This window comes from Pan paniscus, chromosome 2 (genome assembly GCF_029289425.2).
Source record: "Pan paniscus chromosome 2, NHGRI_mPanPan1-v2.0_pri, whole genome shotgun sequence".
NCBI lineage: Eukaryota > Metazoa > Chordata > Mammalia > Primates > Hominidae > Pan > Pan paniscus.
The window spans coordinates 110,063,692-110,081,253 of NC_085926.1; the positions used below are offsets into that span (position 1 = coordinate 110,063,692).

Below are 17,562 nucleotides of genomic sequence, written 5' to 3' on the forward strand. Positions count from 1 at the left end.
TTGATGGCTCTTTTCCTCATTGCGCCAGTGGGCTAGTCATGGCAGTGGCAAAAGGAAAAGAGGGGAGAGCAGCAGCACATGGTTTCTCATAAGGCCTGGGCTTGGAACCGGCACACCATCATTTGTGTTACATTCTATTGTTCAAATCAAGTCACACACTTGAGAACAAAGTCAGGGGCAGGGAAATTCACTCTGTACACCGTGGGGCTATGGTAACACTGGGGTGCATAAGACTACCACGGGGAGTAAAGATCTGTGGCTAATAATTTAATTTACCACAATCTTAAACACCGAAATCCTGTTTGAAGGCACAGATTCTCCATCTAGAGAGAAGCTCAGAATTTGCAGAGAACTGCTCTTTCAGCATGCTCCTTTATGAAGCCCAGATCCCATATGTTGTTTGTAAATAAAAGAGAACGGGTTTTGTGTGTGTGTTTTCTTTTCTTTTTTTTTTTTCTTTGAGACCAGGTCTTGCTTTGTCACTCAGGTTAGAGTGCAGTGGCACAATCACAGCTCACTGCAGTCTTGTCTTCCTGGACTCAAGAGATCCTCCCATGTCAGCCTCCTGAGTAGCTGGGACTACAGGTGTGCACCACCATGTATCACTAATTTTTAAAAGATTTTTTATTAAAGACAATGTCTCACTTTGCTGCCCAGGCTGGTGTCAAACTCCTGGCCTCAAGCATTCTGACCACCTTGGCCTCCCAAAGTGTTGAGATTACAGGCACCAGCCACTGCAGCCAGCCCCATAAAAGAAAAAGTTTTGTTGTTATTTTTCTAACCTGTACAATTTGTATTGACATCACATTGGTGATGACTAAGGTGTGGGGTAACTGGATATTCTTATTTTGGGTGGAGAATCTCTGTCTTAATTTTTCATGACTATTTGTACCTCATTCTTGAATCTATCTCTAGTTTCAGGGAGCAATATGGGAAGGACAATTCACTGGACTATGTGACACCATTGGCAGCATTTTCTCCTGAAGGTCCAGAGTGTTTAAATCAAATGCAGTTACAATGATGATGCTATTTAATATTTTTTGTATCCTTGGAAAAATATAGTTGATATGCTATATCTAACAGTGAAAATTATATTAATAAAAAATAACCTGTGACTACATACTTTATTTATTTATATTTTAGAGACAAGGTATTGCTCTGCCATCCAGGCTGGAGAGCAGTGGTGTGATCATAGCTCACTGCAGCCTCGAACTCCTGGGCTCAAGGGATCCTCCCTCCTCAGCCTCCTGAGTAGCTGGGAATACAGGCGCACACCACCAATGCCACTAACTTTTTTTTGTTTTTCATACAGATGGGGTCTCACTGTGTTGCCCAAGCCAGTCTAAAACTCCTGACCTCAAGCCGTCCTCCTACCTTGGCTTCCCAAACTGCTGGGATTACAGGCACGAGCCACCATGCCTAGTTTATACCTTATTTTTTTAATTGACAAAACAAAACACAAAATTTGTCTTAGCTTATGGTTCATTGATTATTTAAATCTATAGTGTTCTATTTCTTAAGAAAATAAATACTGATCATTATATAATGACTGAGTTTTTTTACATTATTTTTTGTGCTGATTCTCCAAACAAAAATGATTATTGTTAATTTATAATAAGGACTGTTTTTTGGTAATCATTATTCCTCATTGTGCCATTTTTTGGAGCTATTCTCTAAGAGTCCATTAGGTATACTGAGGGACCTAATGAACAATTTTAGGGCAGCAATATCCTCCTACCTGCCCTCACAAGAGCTAGCTCTGAAAAAACAGGTGCAGATAGCAAAACTGATAACTATTCACAAAACCAGAAATGTCTAAGGAATCATACTTTCTAAATTTGCTTGCTTGTACTTGTTGCTGGTCTAAAGGCAATTCATGAAACCATTCCAAAGAGGAAAAACATGATAGATTTACATGAATATTTCCTAATTCAGGAAATGGATCTCATCAGACAAAATAATTCCAAAGAGACCACAGGGCCACATAAACCCAAAGTCTGTTATCCTTTAAGATCTCACATTCATGAATTCATTCAACAAACCTTGAGTAAACAACTACTATTTGTTCAGGGGCTTGAGGTACGGAGATGAAGAAGACAAAATCTCCAATCTCAGGACACTCCTATTTTGCTTCAGAAGGTAGACGAGTTTGATTTAGATCACAGCTTATGATTTCTATCTCCCTTAAAATAAATTACTATGATGCATTTAATTGTAACTAAATAAACAAGCCATCAGAGTTTAACGCATTTATACAAAAGCAAAAATCAGATCTGACAAAACAAGTGCTAGAAATCACACCAAAGTTTAAACACCTACTTTTCCTCATGGAAGTGTCAGTTTTGAGGAAAATACACTTTTTGTTTTATAGGTCATCCTAATGATTTGTACCTTGAGACTGGCACTGCTGATCATCAGAGAACCCAGCTGGTATCTCAGGCTCGTGAACTTTCTGTTTTTATTTTTTATTCTAGTGAGCCCTCAACCTGCCTGCAATACCAGCTCCTTCAGGCAGCATGGCCCTCTCATCTGTGATGGCTTCAGGGACTGTGAGAATGGCCGGGATGAGCAAAACTGCACTCAAAGTGAGGGAGAGTCCTCTGTGCCCTGCTGTTCCTCCTATGAAACTCTTCTAAATCAGGACAAAAATACCTCTGATGGGTTAGGGGTTAGGGCAATCAACTTGTCCCAGGTTCTCTGGAACTTCTCCAATTTTAGCACTGAAAGTCCCTTGTCTTGGGAACCCCTTTAGTCCCAAGGGGACAAATAGGGACAGTTGGTCACTCTAAATGGGGTGGAATGTGTGTATGTGTGTGAGTGTGTGTGTGTGTGTGTATGTGTTCATGTGTGAATATTGGCAGATTCTCTTTTTTTTTCAATTTTTAAAAATTTTATTTTAGTGTTGAAAACACTTTTTTTCTTTTTTTTAAAATTATTATACTTTAATTCTAGGGTACATGTGCACAACGTGCAGGTTTGTTACATAGGTATAGTTGTGCCATGTTGGTTTGCTGTACCCATCAACTCGTCATTTACATTAGGTATTTCTCCTAATGCTATACCTCCCCAAGGCCCTTACCCCCTGACAGGCCCTGGTGCGTGATGTTCCCCACCCTGTGTCCAAGTGTTCTCATTGTTCAATTCCCACCTATAAGTGAGAACATGCAGTGTTTGGTTTTCTGTCCTTGTGATAGTTTGCTGAGAATGATGGTTTCCAGCTTCATCCATGTCCCTGCAAAGGACATGAACTCATCCTTTTTTATGGCTGCATAGTATTCTATGGTGTATATGTGCCACATTTTCTTAATCCAGTCTATCATTGATGGACGTTTGGGTTGGGTCCAAGTCTTTGCTATTGTGAATAGTGCCGCAATAAACATACGTGTGTATGTGTCTTTATAGTGGCATGATTTATAATCCTTTAGGTATATACCCGGTAATGGGATTGCTGGGTCAAATGGTATTTGTAGTTCTAGATCCTTGAGGAATTGCCACACTGTCTTCCACAATGGTTGAACTAGTTTACACTCCCACCAACAGTGTAAAAGCATTCCTATTTCTCCACATTCTCTCCAGCACCTGTTGTTTCCTGACTTTTTAGTGATCGCCATTCTAACTGATGTGAGATGGTATCTCATTGTGGTTTTGATTTTCATTTCTCTGATGACCAGTGATGATGAGCATTTTTTCATGTGTCTGTTGGCTGCATAAATGTCTTCTTTTGAGAAGTGTCTGTTCATATCCTTTGCCCACTTTTTGATGGGGTTGCTCATTTTTCTCTTGTAAATTTGTTTGAGTTCTTTGTAGATTCTGGAGATTAGCCCTTTGTGAAATGGGTAGATTGCAAACATTTTCTCCCATTCTGTAGGTTGCCTGTTCACTCTGGTGGTAGTTTCCTTTGCCATGCAGAAGCTCTTTAGTTGAATTGGATCCCATTTGTCTATTTTGGCTTTTGTTGACATTGCTTTTGGTGTTTTAGTCATGAAGTCCTTGCCCATGCCTATGTCCTGAATGGTAATGCCTAGGTTTTCTTCTAGGGATTTTATGGTTTTAGGTCTAACATTTAAATCTTTAATCTATCTGGAATTAATTTTTGTATAAGGTGTAAGGAAGGGATCCACTTTCAGCTTTCTGCATAGCCAGTTTTTCCAGCACCATTTATTAAATAGGGAATCCTTTCCCCATTTCTTGTTTTTGTCAGGTTTGTCAAAGATCAGATGGTTGTACATGTGTGGTGTTATTTCTGAGGTCTCTGTTCTGTTCCATTGCTCTATATATCTGTTTTGGTACCAGCACCATGCTGTTTTGGTTACTGTAGCCTTGTAGTATAATTTGAAATCAGGTAGCGTGATGCCCCCAACTTTGTTCTTTTGGCTTAGGATTGTCTTGGCAATGCAGGCTCTTTTTTGGTTCCATATGAACTTAAAGTAGTGTTTTCCAATTCTGCAAAGAAAGTCATTGGTAGCTTGATGGGGATGGCATTGAATCTATAAATTAACTTCGGCAGTATGGCCATTTTCATGACATGGATTCTTCCTATCCATGAGCATGGAATGTTCTTCCATTTGTTTGTGTCCACTTTCATTTTGTTGAGCAGTGGTTTGTAGTTCTCCTTGAAGAAGTCCTTCACATCCCTTGTAAGCTGGATTCCTAGGTATTTTATTCTCTTTGTAGCAATTGTGAATGGGAGTTCTCCCATGATTTGGCTCTCTGTTTGTCTGTTATTGGTGTGTAAGAATGCTTGTGATTTTTGTACATTGATTTTATATCCTGAGACTGCTGAAATTGCTTATGAGCTTAAGGAGATTTTGGGCTGAGACGATGGGGTTTTCTAAATATACAATCATGTCATCTGCAAACAGGGACAATTTGACTTCCTCTTTTCCTAATCGAATACCCTTTATTTCTTTCTCCTGCCTGATTGCCCTGGCCAGAACTTCCAACACTATGTTGAATAGGAGTGGTGAGAGGGCACATCCTTGTCTTGTGCCAGTTTTCAAAGGGAATGCTTCCAATTTTTGCCCATTCAGTATGATATTGGCTGTGGGTTTGTCATAAATAGCTCTTATTATTTTGAGATACATTCCATCAATACCTAGTTCATTGATAGTTTTTAGCATGAAGGGCTGTTGAATTTTGTCAAAGGCCTTTTCTGCATCTGTTGAGATAATCACGTGGTTTTTGTCATTGGTTCTGTTTACATGATGGATTATGTTTAGTGATTTGTGTATGTTGAACCAGCCTTGTGTCCCAAAGATGAAGCCAACTTGATCATGGTGGATAAGCTTTTTGATGTGCTGCTGGATTTGGTTTGCCAGTGTGTTTTATTGAGGATTTTTGCATCAATGTTCATCAGGGGTATTGGTCTAAAATTCTCTTTTTTTGTTGTGTCTCTGCCAGGCTTTGGTATCAGGATGATGCTGGCCTCATAAAATAAGTTAGGGAGGATTCCCTCTTTTTCTATTGATTGGAATAGTTTCAGAAGGAATGGTACCAGCTCCTCTTTGTGCCTGTGATAGAATTTGGCTGTGAATCTGTCTGGTCCTGGAATTTTTTTGGTTGGTAGGCTATTAAGTATTGCCTCAATTTCAGAGCCTGTTATTGGTCTATTCAGAGATTCAACTTCTTCCTGGTTTAGTCTTGGGAGGGTGTATGTGTCCAGGAATTTATCCATTTCTTCTAGATTTTCTAGTTTATTTGCGTAGAGGTGTTTATAGTATTCTCTGACGCAGTTTGTATTTCTGTGGGATTGGTGGTGATATCCCCTTTATCATTTTTTTATTGAGTCTATTTGATTCTTCTCTCTTTTCTTCTTTATTAATCTTGCTAGCGGTCTATCAATTTTGTTGATCATTTCAAAAAACCAGCTCTCAGATTCATTGATTTTTTTTGAAGGGTTTTTTGTCTTTCAGTTCTGCTCTGATCTTAGTTATTTCTTGCCTTCTGCTAGCTTTTGAATTTGTTTGCTCTTGCTTCTCTAGTTCTTTCAATTGTGATGTTATGGTGTTGATTTTAGATCTTTCCTGCTTTCTCTTGTGGGCATTTAGTGCAACAAATTTCCCTCTACACACCGCTTTAAATGTGTCCCAGAGATTCTGGTACATTGCGTCTTTGTTCTCATTAGTTTCAAAGAACATCTTTATTTCTGCCTTCATTTCGTTATTTACCCACTAGTCATTCAGGAGCAGGTTATTCAGTTTCCATGAAGTTGTGCGGTTTTGAATGAGTTTTTTAATCCTGAGTTTTAATTTGATTGCACTGTGGTCTATGAGAGACAGTTTGTTGTGATTTCTGTTCTTTTACGTTTGTTGAGGAGTGCTTTACTTCCAATTATGTGGTCAATTTTAGATAAGTGTGATGTGGTGCTGATAAGAATGTATATTCTGTTGATTTGGGGTAGAGAGTTCTGTAGATGTCTATTAGGTCCGCTTGGTGCAGAGCTGAGTTCAAGTCCTGGATATCTTTGTTAACCTTCTGTCTTGTTGATCTGTCTAATATTGACAGTGGGTGTTAAGGTTTCCCATTATTATTGTGTGGGAGTCTAAGTCTCTTTGTAGGTCTCTAAAGACTTGCTTTATGAATCTGGGTGCTCCTGTATTAGGTGCATATATATTTAGGATAGTTAGCTCTTCTTGTTTAATTGATCCCTTTACCATTATGTAACGGCCCTCTTTGTCTCTTTTGATCTTTGTTGGTTTAATGTCTGTTTTATTAGAAACTAGGATTGCAACCTCTGCTTTTTTTTGCTTTTCATTTGCTTGGTAGATCTTCCTTCAACCCTTTATTTTGAGTCTATGTGTGTCTCCGTACATGAGATGGGTCTCCTGAATACAGCACACTGATGGGTCTTGACTCTTTTTTTTTATTATTATTATACTTTAAGTTCTAGGGTGCATGTGCACAACGTGCAGGTTTGTTACATATGTATACATGTGCCATGTTGGTGTGCTGCACCTGTTAACTTGTCATTCTATATCCAGTTTGCCAGTCTGTGTCTTTTAACTGGGGCATTTAGCCCATTTACATTTAAGGTTAATATTGTTATGTGTGAATTTTATCCTGTCATTATGATGTTAGCTGGTCATTTTGCCCTTTAGTTGATGCAATTTCTTCATAGCATCGATGGTCTTTACAATTTGACATGTTTTTGCAGTGGCTGGTACCAGTTGTCCCTTTCCATGTTTAGTGCTTCCTTCAGGAGCTCTTGTAAGGCAGGCCTAGTGGTGACAAAATCTCTCAGCATTTGCTTGTCTGTAAAGGATTTTATTTCTCCTTCACTTATGAAGCTTAGTTTGGTTGGATATGAAATTCTGGGTTGAAAATTCTTTTCTTTAAGAACGTTGAATATTGGCCCCCACTCTTTTCTGGCTTGTAGGGTTTCTGCCAAGAGATCCACTGTTAGTTTGATGGGCTTCCCTTTGTGGGTAACCTGACCTTTGTCTTTGGCTACCCTTAACATTTTTTCCTTCATTTCAACCTTGGCGAATCTGACAATTATGTGTCTTGGGGTTGCTCTTTTCAAGGAGTATCTTTGTGGTGTTCTCTGTATTTCCTGAATTTGAATGTTGGCCTGCCATGCTAGGTTGGGGAAGTTCTCATGGATAATATCCTGCAGAGTGTTTTCCAACTTGGTTCCATTCTCCCCATCACTTTCAGGTACACCAATTAAACGTAGATTTGGTCCTTTCACATAGTCCCATATTTCTTGGAGACTTTGTTCATTTCTTTTTACTCTTTTTTCTCTAAACTTCTTTTCTCACTTCATTTCATTAATTTGATCTTCAATCACTGATACCCTTTCTTCCACTTGATCGAATCAGCTACTGAAGCTTGTGCATGTGTTACATAGTTCTCGTGCCATAGTTTTCAGCTCCATCAGGTCATTTAAGGTCTTTTCTACACAGTTTATTCTAGTTAGCCATTCGTCTAATCTTTTTTCAAGGTTTTTAGCTTCCTTGTGATGGGTTTGAACATCCTCCTTTAGCTCAGCGAAGTTTGTTATTACCTACCTTCTGAAGCCTACTTCTGTCAACTTGTCAAAGTAATTCTCCTTCAGCTTTGTTCCGTTGCTGGTGAGGAGCTGCATTCCTTTGAAGGAGAAGAGGCGCTCTGGTTTTTAGAATTTTCAGCTTTTCTGCTCTGGTTTCTCCCCATCTTTGTGGTTTTATCTACCTTCGGTCTTTGATGTTGGTGACTTACAGATGGGGTTTTGGTGTAGATGTCCCTTTTGTTGATGTTAATGCTGTTCCTTTCTGTTTGTTAGTTTTGCTTCTAACAGTCAGGTCCCTCAGCTGCAGGTCTGTTGGAGTTTGCTAGAGGTCTATTCCAGACGCTGTTTGCCTGGGTATCACCAGTGGAGGCTGCAGAACAGCAAATATTTCAGAGCAGCAAATATTGCTGCCTGATCCTTCCTCTGGAAGCTTCGTCCCAGAGGGGCACCCGCCTATATGAGATGTCTTTTGGCCCCTACTGGGAGGTGTCTCCCAGTTAGGCTACACAGGGGTCAGGGACCCACTTGAGGAGGCAGTCTGTCCATTCTTAGAGCTCAAATGCCATGCCAGGAGAACCACTGCTCTCTTTAGAGCTGTCAGAGTGGAATGTTTAAGTCTTCAGAAGTTGTCTGCTGCCTTTTGTTCAGCTATGCCCTGCCCACAGAGGTGGAGTCTATAGGGGCAGTAGGCCTTGCTGAGCTGCAGTGGGCTCCACCCAGTTTGAACTTCCTGGCTGCTTTGTTTACCTACTCAAGCCTCAGCAATGGCGGACGCCCCTCCCCCAGCCAGGCTGCCGCCTGGCAGTTGGATCTCAGACTGCTGCGCTAGCAGTGAACAAGGCTCTGTGGACGTGGGACCCGCCAAGTCAGGCATATGTGCCACATTTTCTTAATCCAGTCTATCATTTATGGACATTTGGGTTGGTTCCAAATCTTGCTATTGTGAATAGTGCTGCAATAGACATATGTGTGCATGTGTCTTTATAGTAGCAAGATTTATAATCCTTTGGGTATATACCCAGTAATGGGATTGCTGGGTCAAATGGTATTTCTAGTTCTAGATCCCTGAGGAATCACCATATCATCTTGCACAATGGTTGAACTAATTTACACTCTCACCAACAGTGTAAAATTGTCCCTATTTCTCCATGTCCTCTCCAGCATCTGTTGTTTCCTGACCTTTTTTTTTTTTTTTTTTGAGACAGAATCTTGCTCTGTTGCCCAGGCTGGAGTGCAGTGGCACAGTCTGGGCTCACTGCAACTTCCACCTCCTGGGTTCAAGCAATTCCCCTGCCTCAGCCTCCCGAGTAGCTGGGATTACTGGTGCACACCACCATGCCCAGCTAATTTTTTTGTATTTTTAGTAGAGATGGGGTTCCACCATGTTGGCCACACTGATCTCGAACTCCTGACCTCAGGCAATCCACCCGCCTCAGCCTCCCAAAGTGCTGGGATTACAGGCGTGAGCGACCTATAATTACATGCCTGGCCTTTTCTAGACTTTTTAATGATCACCATTCTAACTGCGGTGAGACGGTATCTCATTGGGGTTTTGATTTGCATTTCTCTGATGACCAGTGATGATGAGCATTTTTTCATGTGTCTGTTGGCTGCATAAATGTCTTCTTTTGAGAAGTGTCTGTTCATATCCTTTGCCCACTTTTTGATGGGGTTGTCTGTTTTTTTCTTGTAAATTTGTTTGAGTTCTTTGTAGATTCTGGAGATTAGCCCTTCGTGAAATGGGTAGATTGCAAAAATTTTCTCCCATTCTGTAGGTTGCCTGTTCACTCTGATGGTAGTTTCTTTTGTAATACTGGCAGATTCTTATTGCTTACTTGCTTTTAATGATGCTCAGGATTGTAGGATACAGAGGACCTGATGTAGAGGAACTTGCCAAATACTGGAATGGAACACGTTCCACTCTCACCCTTGCAGAAACAAACCTCCAAGGTTGTGAACAAATGTGTTGTAATTCACAAGTCTGTCCATTTTGCCTCCTACTGATATAAAATAACTGAGCATGGCTGTGATTTTTGCTCAAAAGTTTTCTTGGAGAATAAGAGAAGGTAATAGCAAAGAGGCTGCAGCCTAAAGCCACTGATGTGTCGCACTTCTTCACGTCTCACCTGCTGTGGGAGAAAGAAGAGGTGGTTGGATTGATTCTCAACAAATATGCCTGCCAGCCTTCAAATGGCTTTTCTTAGGTGAAGAAACAGATCACTGTGAGGTTGCTTCTCTTCTCTCTGCCATTTATCCCAGAGCAGCAAATACCAATCCTGTGATTAAACCATTTTTTATGGGGTTTGGAGTTATTCATTCAAATCTCATTCACTCAAGTTTGTTTCTGGCTAAGGAAAGCTGTTTCTTCTTTTGTCCATTGTTAGGTATTCCATGCAACAACAGAACTTTTAAGTGTGGCAATGATATTTGCTTTAGGAAACAAAATGCAAAATGTGACGGGACAGTGGATTGTCCAGATGGAAGTGATGAAGAAGGCTGCAGTGAGTAGAAATTCATTCCTTTGGGTTCCTGTATTCCCTCTTCAGTTTACCTGTTTTTTATATTTTCATTCCCTTCTTGGTGTATTTCCCTTGATCGAGGTTGCCATAGCCAAAACAAGAATAGTAACTATTGACAAACTGAGTCCCAAATTGTTTCTCAGAAATAAAAACTCTGGAATGGATTCTGTCTTCTTGATAACAGCATTAATGAATTAAATTTTTAAAATGAGAACTTTCACTTTTTAATAATTTTAATCAAGGGAGAAGATCCTAAATAAAAACTCTGTGAGAAAATAAATAGAAACTGGAACGCAGTGGATGACCTGTTAATAATGCCTTATGTTACTAACAATATCAAGTGCTGTTTCTTTCTTTAGGCTTGACTCAATAACTAATCTCCCACATGCTCCTATTAGTCATGTGGCCACTACTTGGCCATGTGGCAACATGTAAATTATACATCTTTACCAATACTATTTACACTAGCAAACAATTGCTCTGATAACTAGTTTTCCCTGTAGGTTTTCATTTGTCCAGGTCTTATAAATCTTTTCCCCAATACTTTCTGTCACATCAGCACAACTTCAAAGAAATTCTCAATTCATTTACATTTCTCTTTACCTGACAATCTAAATCCATAGGCAGCTGTTTATGTCAGTTCAGCTGTTACAGCAGGTCCCCCTCCTCCTCTCATCTGCGTTGTGGTATAGAGACTGTGTCAGGGCATGCTTCAGGAAGGAGGGAGTGGTTTGTTTGTATTGGTTTCAGACAGACTCACATGTTCTCTGTCCTCTAGATAAGGAGATTTCAAATTGCTACCTAGTGAGTCAGTTCCCAGCCAGCACTAAAACTGGCTTAACTTCTAGTTTTTCTTCCAAGTCTACCTTTAAATCACATGCCCTTTCTCCACCAAAGCCTGCAGCAGGAGTTCCTCCACCCTTCACCGCATCATCGGAGGCACAGACACCCTGGAGGGGGGTTGGCCGTGGCAGGTCAGCCTCCACTTTGTTGGATCTGCCTACTGTGGTGCCTCAGTCATCTCCAGGGAGTGGCTTCTTTCTGCAGCCCACTGTTTTCATGGAAACAGGTAGGGCCTCACGGTCCTTACTTTCAAGTGGCACTCTGTGGCCATAGACAACATATCTGCCCTCAAATTGTGGGAAGCAGATCCCTGTTGGGGACATTCAATCAATTCAATTGCACTTTCATTTTTTGGATCCCACGTGTGTGACAAACATTTTTTTTAAGGTATTATTGGTATAAAAAAAGCACCAAGGAAACATCAAGAATGAATAGGCTTTTACTAAGACTGGGAAAATAAGATAGGGCTTTTAACTCAGAGGGAGCAAACTTAAGAGAATGTGTGGAGAATGTGGAGAAAAATGGGCACTGGAGAGTGACTGGAGAATGGAGGTCCCCAATGGGATTATGATGGGATAGATGCTCTTCCAGCCAAGGGTAAGAGGACATCTTAGAAAATAACCTCACTTAAAATTTAAACTTACTATTGGAATCTACTGAATCTTAGGTTAAAAAAATCATTCACTTCTCATTCTGCATTTTTTTTTTGAGTATTTCAATGAAGTTACACAGTTTGGATATTTGTTTCCCTGAAAATTATAGGATTTGTGTTAATTATTAAGATAGCTTCACATCTGTTTGATCATGAGTCTCTAATGCTGTGAAACTGCTCCAAATAATGTATTAACCCTAATATTTCTTTGGGTGTCCATTGCCACTCATGAGACATCAGCTAAGCAAATTAGTGACCAACATTTTGGTCACTTTACCCCACTGTTATGCTGATGGAGAGGGACACTTCACATGGAGATTACAAGTCCTTCTGTGACTTGTGCAAGGTCATGGAGGTCAAGATTGGGATTCTGGAAGGACTGATGGGAATGGCAGTTGGTGACCCTATGAATGGGCATTGTTGAGCAGTAAGAGTAGTGATCATTAAGGCTTCCGGTAGTTTGCCAGAAGGAATTTCATTAAATTCCTGCTTATAGCACTTTGATTTCTAATCAATCTTGGTATTCATATCATTTGAATTTGGTAGTAGGATTCTCCATCAAATGCCATTTTCAGCATGAATAGGAAGAATGTAACAAATTAATTCTAGTTACCAACATTCTTGATCTGTGTGTGGTTCATGAAATACTAGTGGAAAGAAAATGTCCAGGCATTTGCTTAGGACATTGTTGAGTGAATTTTCTATTACTTGCCACTCCTAATACAGCTTACGTCATTTCTGACTTTTTGAGGGAGACAAGGGAGGCTCACAGTTACGCTTTCTGCCATGGTCCCCGGACAGAGCCAGTGACTATAATAACACCCTGGAAGTCAGGCCCTTCTTTTTCAGCCCTCAACTCTTTAGAGTGCTTGTTTGCAAACTGTATGTGGTTCTTTAAGCTGCTAACTTTATGTTTCATTACTGTTCTACCAGGCTGTCAGATCCCACACCATGGACTGCACACCTTGGGATGTATGTTCAGGGGAATGCCAAGTTTGTCTCCCCGGTGAGAAGAATTGTGGTCCACGAGTACTATAACAGTCAGACTTTTGATTATGATATTGCTTTGCTACAGCTCAGTATTGCCTGGCCTGAGACCCTGAAACAGCTCATTCAGCCAATATGCATTCCTCCCACTGGTCAGAGAGTTCGCAGTGGGGAGAAGTGCTGGGTAACTGGCTGGGGGCGAAGACACGAAGCAGGTGTGTGTATGAATGAATGGTCATGCCCTTCCCCTGCAGAGGATGATAAGGTGTTTATGTAGTGCTTTAGGGTTCACAGAGAGGGTTTGTGTATTTGATCTCCTTTGAACCTCCTGACAACTCTGGAAGTTTGGATTGGAGGAGGGTACTGTTATTTCTTTTTAATGATGCTATCCACCTGCTTTAAAAGAAGCAGGGCTCACCTTATAAAGAGGGAGAGGACTGTGTATGAGCAAGGCAGGATTGACTAGATAGTCATGGGCCCTTTTCAAACTCTGAAGGTTATGCTATGTTATTCACTAGAGAAGGAGCAATTCCTCCCTTTTCATTCAAAGAAATGATTCATTTATAAAGGAGAGAAGGACACACATGCACATCCCACTATGTCAACTCATAGGCAACAGTCTGGGAGACTATGTGGGTATGTCCTGCGCCTGTGCAATTGGCCAAGGGATGAGAGTAAGGGCTGAACTTCAGACTGCCCTTAGTTTCCAGACCAGAAACTCAGGCCTGGAGGTTATACCTCCAGGATTCGGATTTGGTCCACCCAGAGAAGATACCTTTTTGCAATTCCTCTGACGGGAGAGGACATCTATTCAATATGCATAAATATCAGGCTGTATAGTAGGGAAGTCCCTACATCTACCCTGCCAAGGTTTTTCATGGTCCAGGATTCAAGGTGGGATTCTGAATATATAGTGAGGGGAAGAATCCAATGCTTTGTGAATGTATCCCCAAACGCTAGTGCTAATATTTTCCCTTGATCTTTCGATCACCTCACCTTCTTTTGCCATCCTTTTCAAGGGTTTAGGACACGTACAGCATCTTAATTCCTGAACCTTGCCCTGTAGCCTCGTTTTGACACTCTAAAGTGTGGGCAGCTTCTCAAAGGCAGCTTCTCAGTGCTTTCATTTAGTGATTGAAGTAGTAATACCACCAGCTTGGGTCCACTGAAGTCTCAGGGTCCCAAGGAGGGAAGGCAGCTGACTGTGAACACTTGTAACTTTGATAGGTTACTGTGCTCAGTGCTTTGATTACATTATCATATATCACAGGAGAAAAGCATCTGCCCAACCAACTTATCATGAGATGTTTTCTTTATAAGCCTGGGTATGTGTGTGTGCACTTATTTTTCTGAATCATCTTAGCCAGGTAGGTTCAAAAGGAAGTGAAACAGCTATTTGCAAACTGTTAGGTTTTTATGGTTCATCAGAGATTCCCATATATCAGTTATGCTGCTCCATTTAAAGAGCTCTCTTGAATAGTAGATATTAGTAATAACTGTTGCTGACTTACCATCCTACGGAAAACAGGAGGGAAATGGTGAGGAATATGGCACAGTTGTTCAAGTAATTGAGTCAGACCTTGGGTCTGAATCTTGTGTTACTTGCTAGCGGTGTGTCACTGGGCAAGCCCTTTAATCTCCTAGCACTCAATTTCTTCATCAGCAAAATGAGGATAATAGTAGAATTTACCTCAAGGGAATTGCCGCTATGAGGGTAAAAGGAGATAATGTGTGTTAACTTTTCAAATGAAGCCCTGAATACATGCGGCCATTACCACTAACATCATTTCTACTTCCAATATGTTTTGCAGATAATAAAGGCTCCCTCGTTCTACAGCAAGCGGAGGTAGAGCTCATTGATCAAACGCTCTGTGTTTCCACCTACGGGATCATCACTTCTCGGATGCTCTGTGCAGGCATAATGTCAGGCAAGAGAGATGCCTGCAAAGTAAGTCATTGTACCTTTCCCTTGCCTAACATGTTGTGCTTTCCATAAATGCTTTCTCACTTAATCTACATAACACTGGGAAATAACCAGGGCAGGTATTTCCCTGAATTCACTTGAGCTGCTCAGATACTATTTATCATCCAATTGCCTAAGATCTTGGAGAGGTGTTGAAATAATTTATTCTATAGAACGCAGTTTTCTATAATGTGCTCCATGTATTTTCCTTCAATATTTAGAGGATGAGGTCAGCATTCATCATTCTGCCATAATTTTCTTATAACCAATTTATTTCCTATTTCCTTAGCAGCTGCCATTTAATTTCTAAAATTTGAAGGATTTTATTTACTCATTCCTTTGAAGTATATGCTGGGGGAAAGAGGAGAGGAATGGAGAGGTGACAAAGAATACTCATTTGTAGTTCTCTGGGTAGGCCCCTGGCAGTGGTAAAGTTGGAAGTCACCTTTGGGGTGACATTTCTCGGAGCCTGAGATTCCAATCTATGCAGTTACCTACATGATTGCCAAAGAGTAAATAGATGATTTAGAGCAAACTTGTCCAACCCACGGCCCACAGGCCACATGCAGCCCAGGACAGCTTTGAATGCAGCCCAACACAAATTCACAAACTTTCTGAAAACATCATGAGATTTTTTTTGCAATTTTTTTTAGCTCATTAGTTATCATTAGTGTTCGTACATTTTATGTGTGGCCTGAGACAATTCTTCTTCCAGTGTGGCTCAGGGAAGCCAAAAGATTGCATACTCCTGATTTAGAGGGTGAGTAGGACAGTGGGAGCTGTTCTTTCATCTTTCCACAAGCTTAGCCATGATGCCACAAAAACTCATCCTATAATAATGACTTCTGTCTTCTGAGCTCCTATTTTGTGGCAAGCACCGTGCTAGGTTCTTTACATAAATTCATTCCAATCATTCTTTTTTCCTCATTTTATAGAAGAGGAAACCGGGCACAGAGAGGGTAAGTAAATTGCCTAAGGTCATACAGCTAGTAAGTGTAAATGTCTGAGCTGGGATTTGAACCCTTGCCTCTCTAATGCTAAGGGTGCTCTATTTTGGGTGCTTCCCATAGCTAGTCGGTTACACAGGCCTGTTCCACACAGCCACAAGTGTTTACTTGTTAAACTTAGTAGAGTTGATGTGGTGGCAATTAAAATAAAGGGCCCAGCTTCCCTACTAGTTGGAATTTTCCTAATCAGGTATAAGATCATAATTTGGATACATGGGCAAATTTGTTGCCTCTGAGTAAGTTGCAAGATTATCTACCCTCTAAAATAGGAAAATAAAACCTAGATATTATAATTTAAAGGACTAATACTGTGGAAATTATGTTTATACTTTGAATTGTTTAAGCCTTTGCTTAGAGGAATTGAGATATCAGAAAGGACTCTCAAGTGAGAGTGATTTGTTTGTGATGACTGTGGACCAGCAGTTGTTAGGGTTTTTTCACTGGACCTGGCTAACTAAACAGGTCTCTTCTTCTCCATGGGGCTATGAGCTAATCACTAAAGTTGCATGGCCCAGAGATAGAAGTCAACCTTCCAAGATAACCATGCCTCATAAGGTTGTTGTGAGGATTAAATGTCTTTAAACGATTCTTAGCACATAGCTAGCACTAAATAAATTTTAGCCCTCACTACTACTACTACTACTACTACCACCACTACTACTACTACTACTATTACCACCACCACCACCACCATCACCACTAGTATTACTGAGGTTTATTCTTTGTTTAGGGCTATGTGAGAGTTGTTTTCTCCAGTAAGAATCTTCCAATGTTATTCTTAGCCTAAAGAATCATGTTTCGTCTAATGAATGCAGCTGTTTGATTATAGGAAGAATAATTATAAAATGATAGAAGTTTCACATTAGTTTTTCACACTTCCCAAATTACAGAGTGATTAGCCAAGCAAAAACATGTCATTAGAGGACTCTTGAACACAATTCATTAGATACAATAAAGATGAAACTGATGATCATGGGACCAATTTACTTTATACTTACATTTTTTGTGTGTGTAGGGAGATTCGGGTGGACCTTTATCTTGTCGAAGAAAAAGTGATGGAAAATGGATTTTGACTGGCATTGTTAGCTGGGGACATGGATGTGGACGACCAAACTTTCCTGGTGTTTACACAAGGGTGTCAAACTTTGTTCCCTGGATTCATAAATATGTCCCTTCTCTTTTGTAATTGTACCAGTTGTATTTTTACTGTGATTTATGTTAAAAATAGATACTTTAAAATGGTGCAGTAATTGGCTGGGTGCCCTGGCTCACACCTGTAATCCCAGCACTTTGGGAGGCCGAGGCGGGCAGATCACGAGGTCCGGAGGTCAAGACCATCCTGGCTAACATGGTGAAACCCTGTCTCTACTAAAAAAAAAAAAAAAAAAAAAAAATTAGCCGGGCGTGGTGGCAGGTGCCTGTAGTCCCAGCTACTCAGGAGGCTGAGGCAGGAGAATGGCATGAATCTGGGAGGCGGAGCTTGCAGTGAGGCGAGATCAGCCACTGCACTCCAGCCTGGGTGACAGAGTGAGACTCCATCTCAATAAATAAATAAATAAATAAATAAATAAAATGATGCAATAATTATTAATAAAATGAGT

The 17,562-nt window shown here is 40.5% G+C and overlaps 1 protein-coding gene across 4 annotated transcripts in view; it reads left to right on the forward strand.

Annotated features, from left to right (window-relative positions):
* The window catches only part of TMPRSS7 (transmembrane serine protease 7), a 43,636-nt gene extending 26,074 nt beyond the window's left edge, over positions 1–17,562 (forward strand). For all 4 annotated transcript variants that reach the window (XM_055110272.1, XM_055110273.1, XM_057301859.1 and 1 more), the window contains 6 exons: positions 2,475–2,585; positions 10,375–10,491; positions 11,407–11,578; positions 12,938–13,206; positions 14,803–14,939; positions 16,977–17,562. In XM_055110272.1, coding sequence (XP_054966247.1) covers positions 2,475–2,585; positions 10,375–10,491; positions 11,407–11,578; positions 12,938–13,206; positions 14,803–14,939; positions 16,977–17,147 — 977 coding nt within the window. In that variant the 3' untranslated portion in view covers positions 17,148–17,562. The remainder of the gene's footprint in view (positions 1–2,474; positions 2,586–10,374; positions 10,492–11,406; positions 11,579–12,937; positions 13,207–14,802; positions 14,940–16,976) is intronic.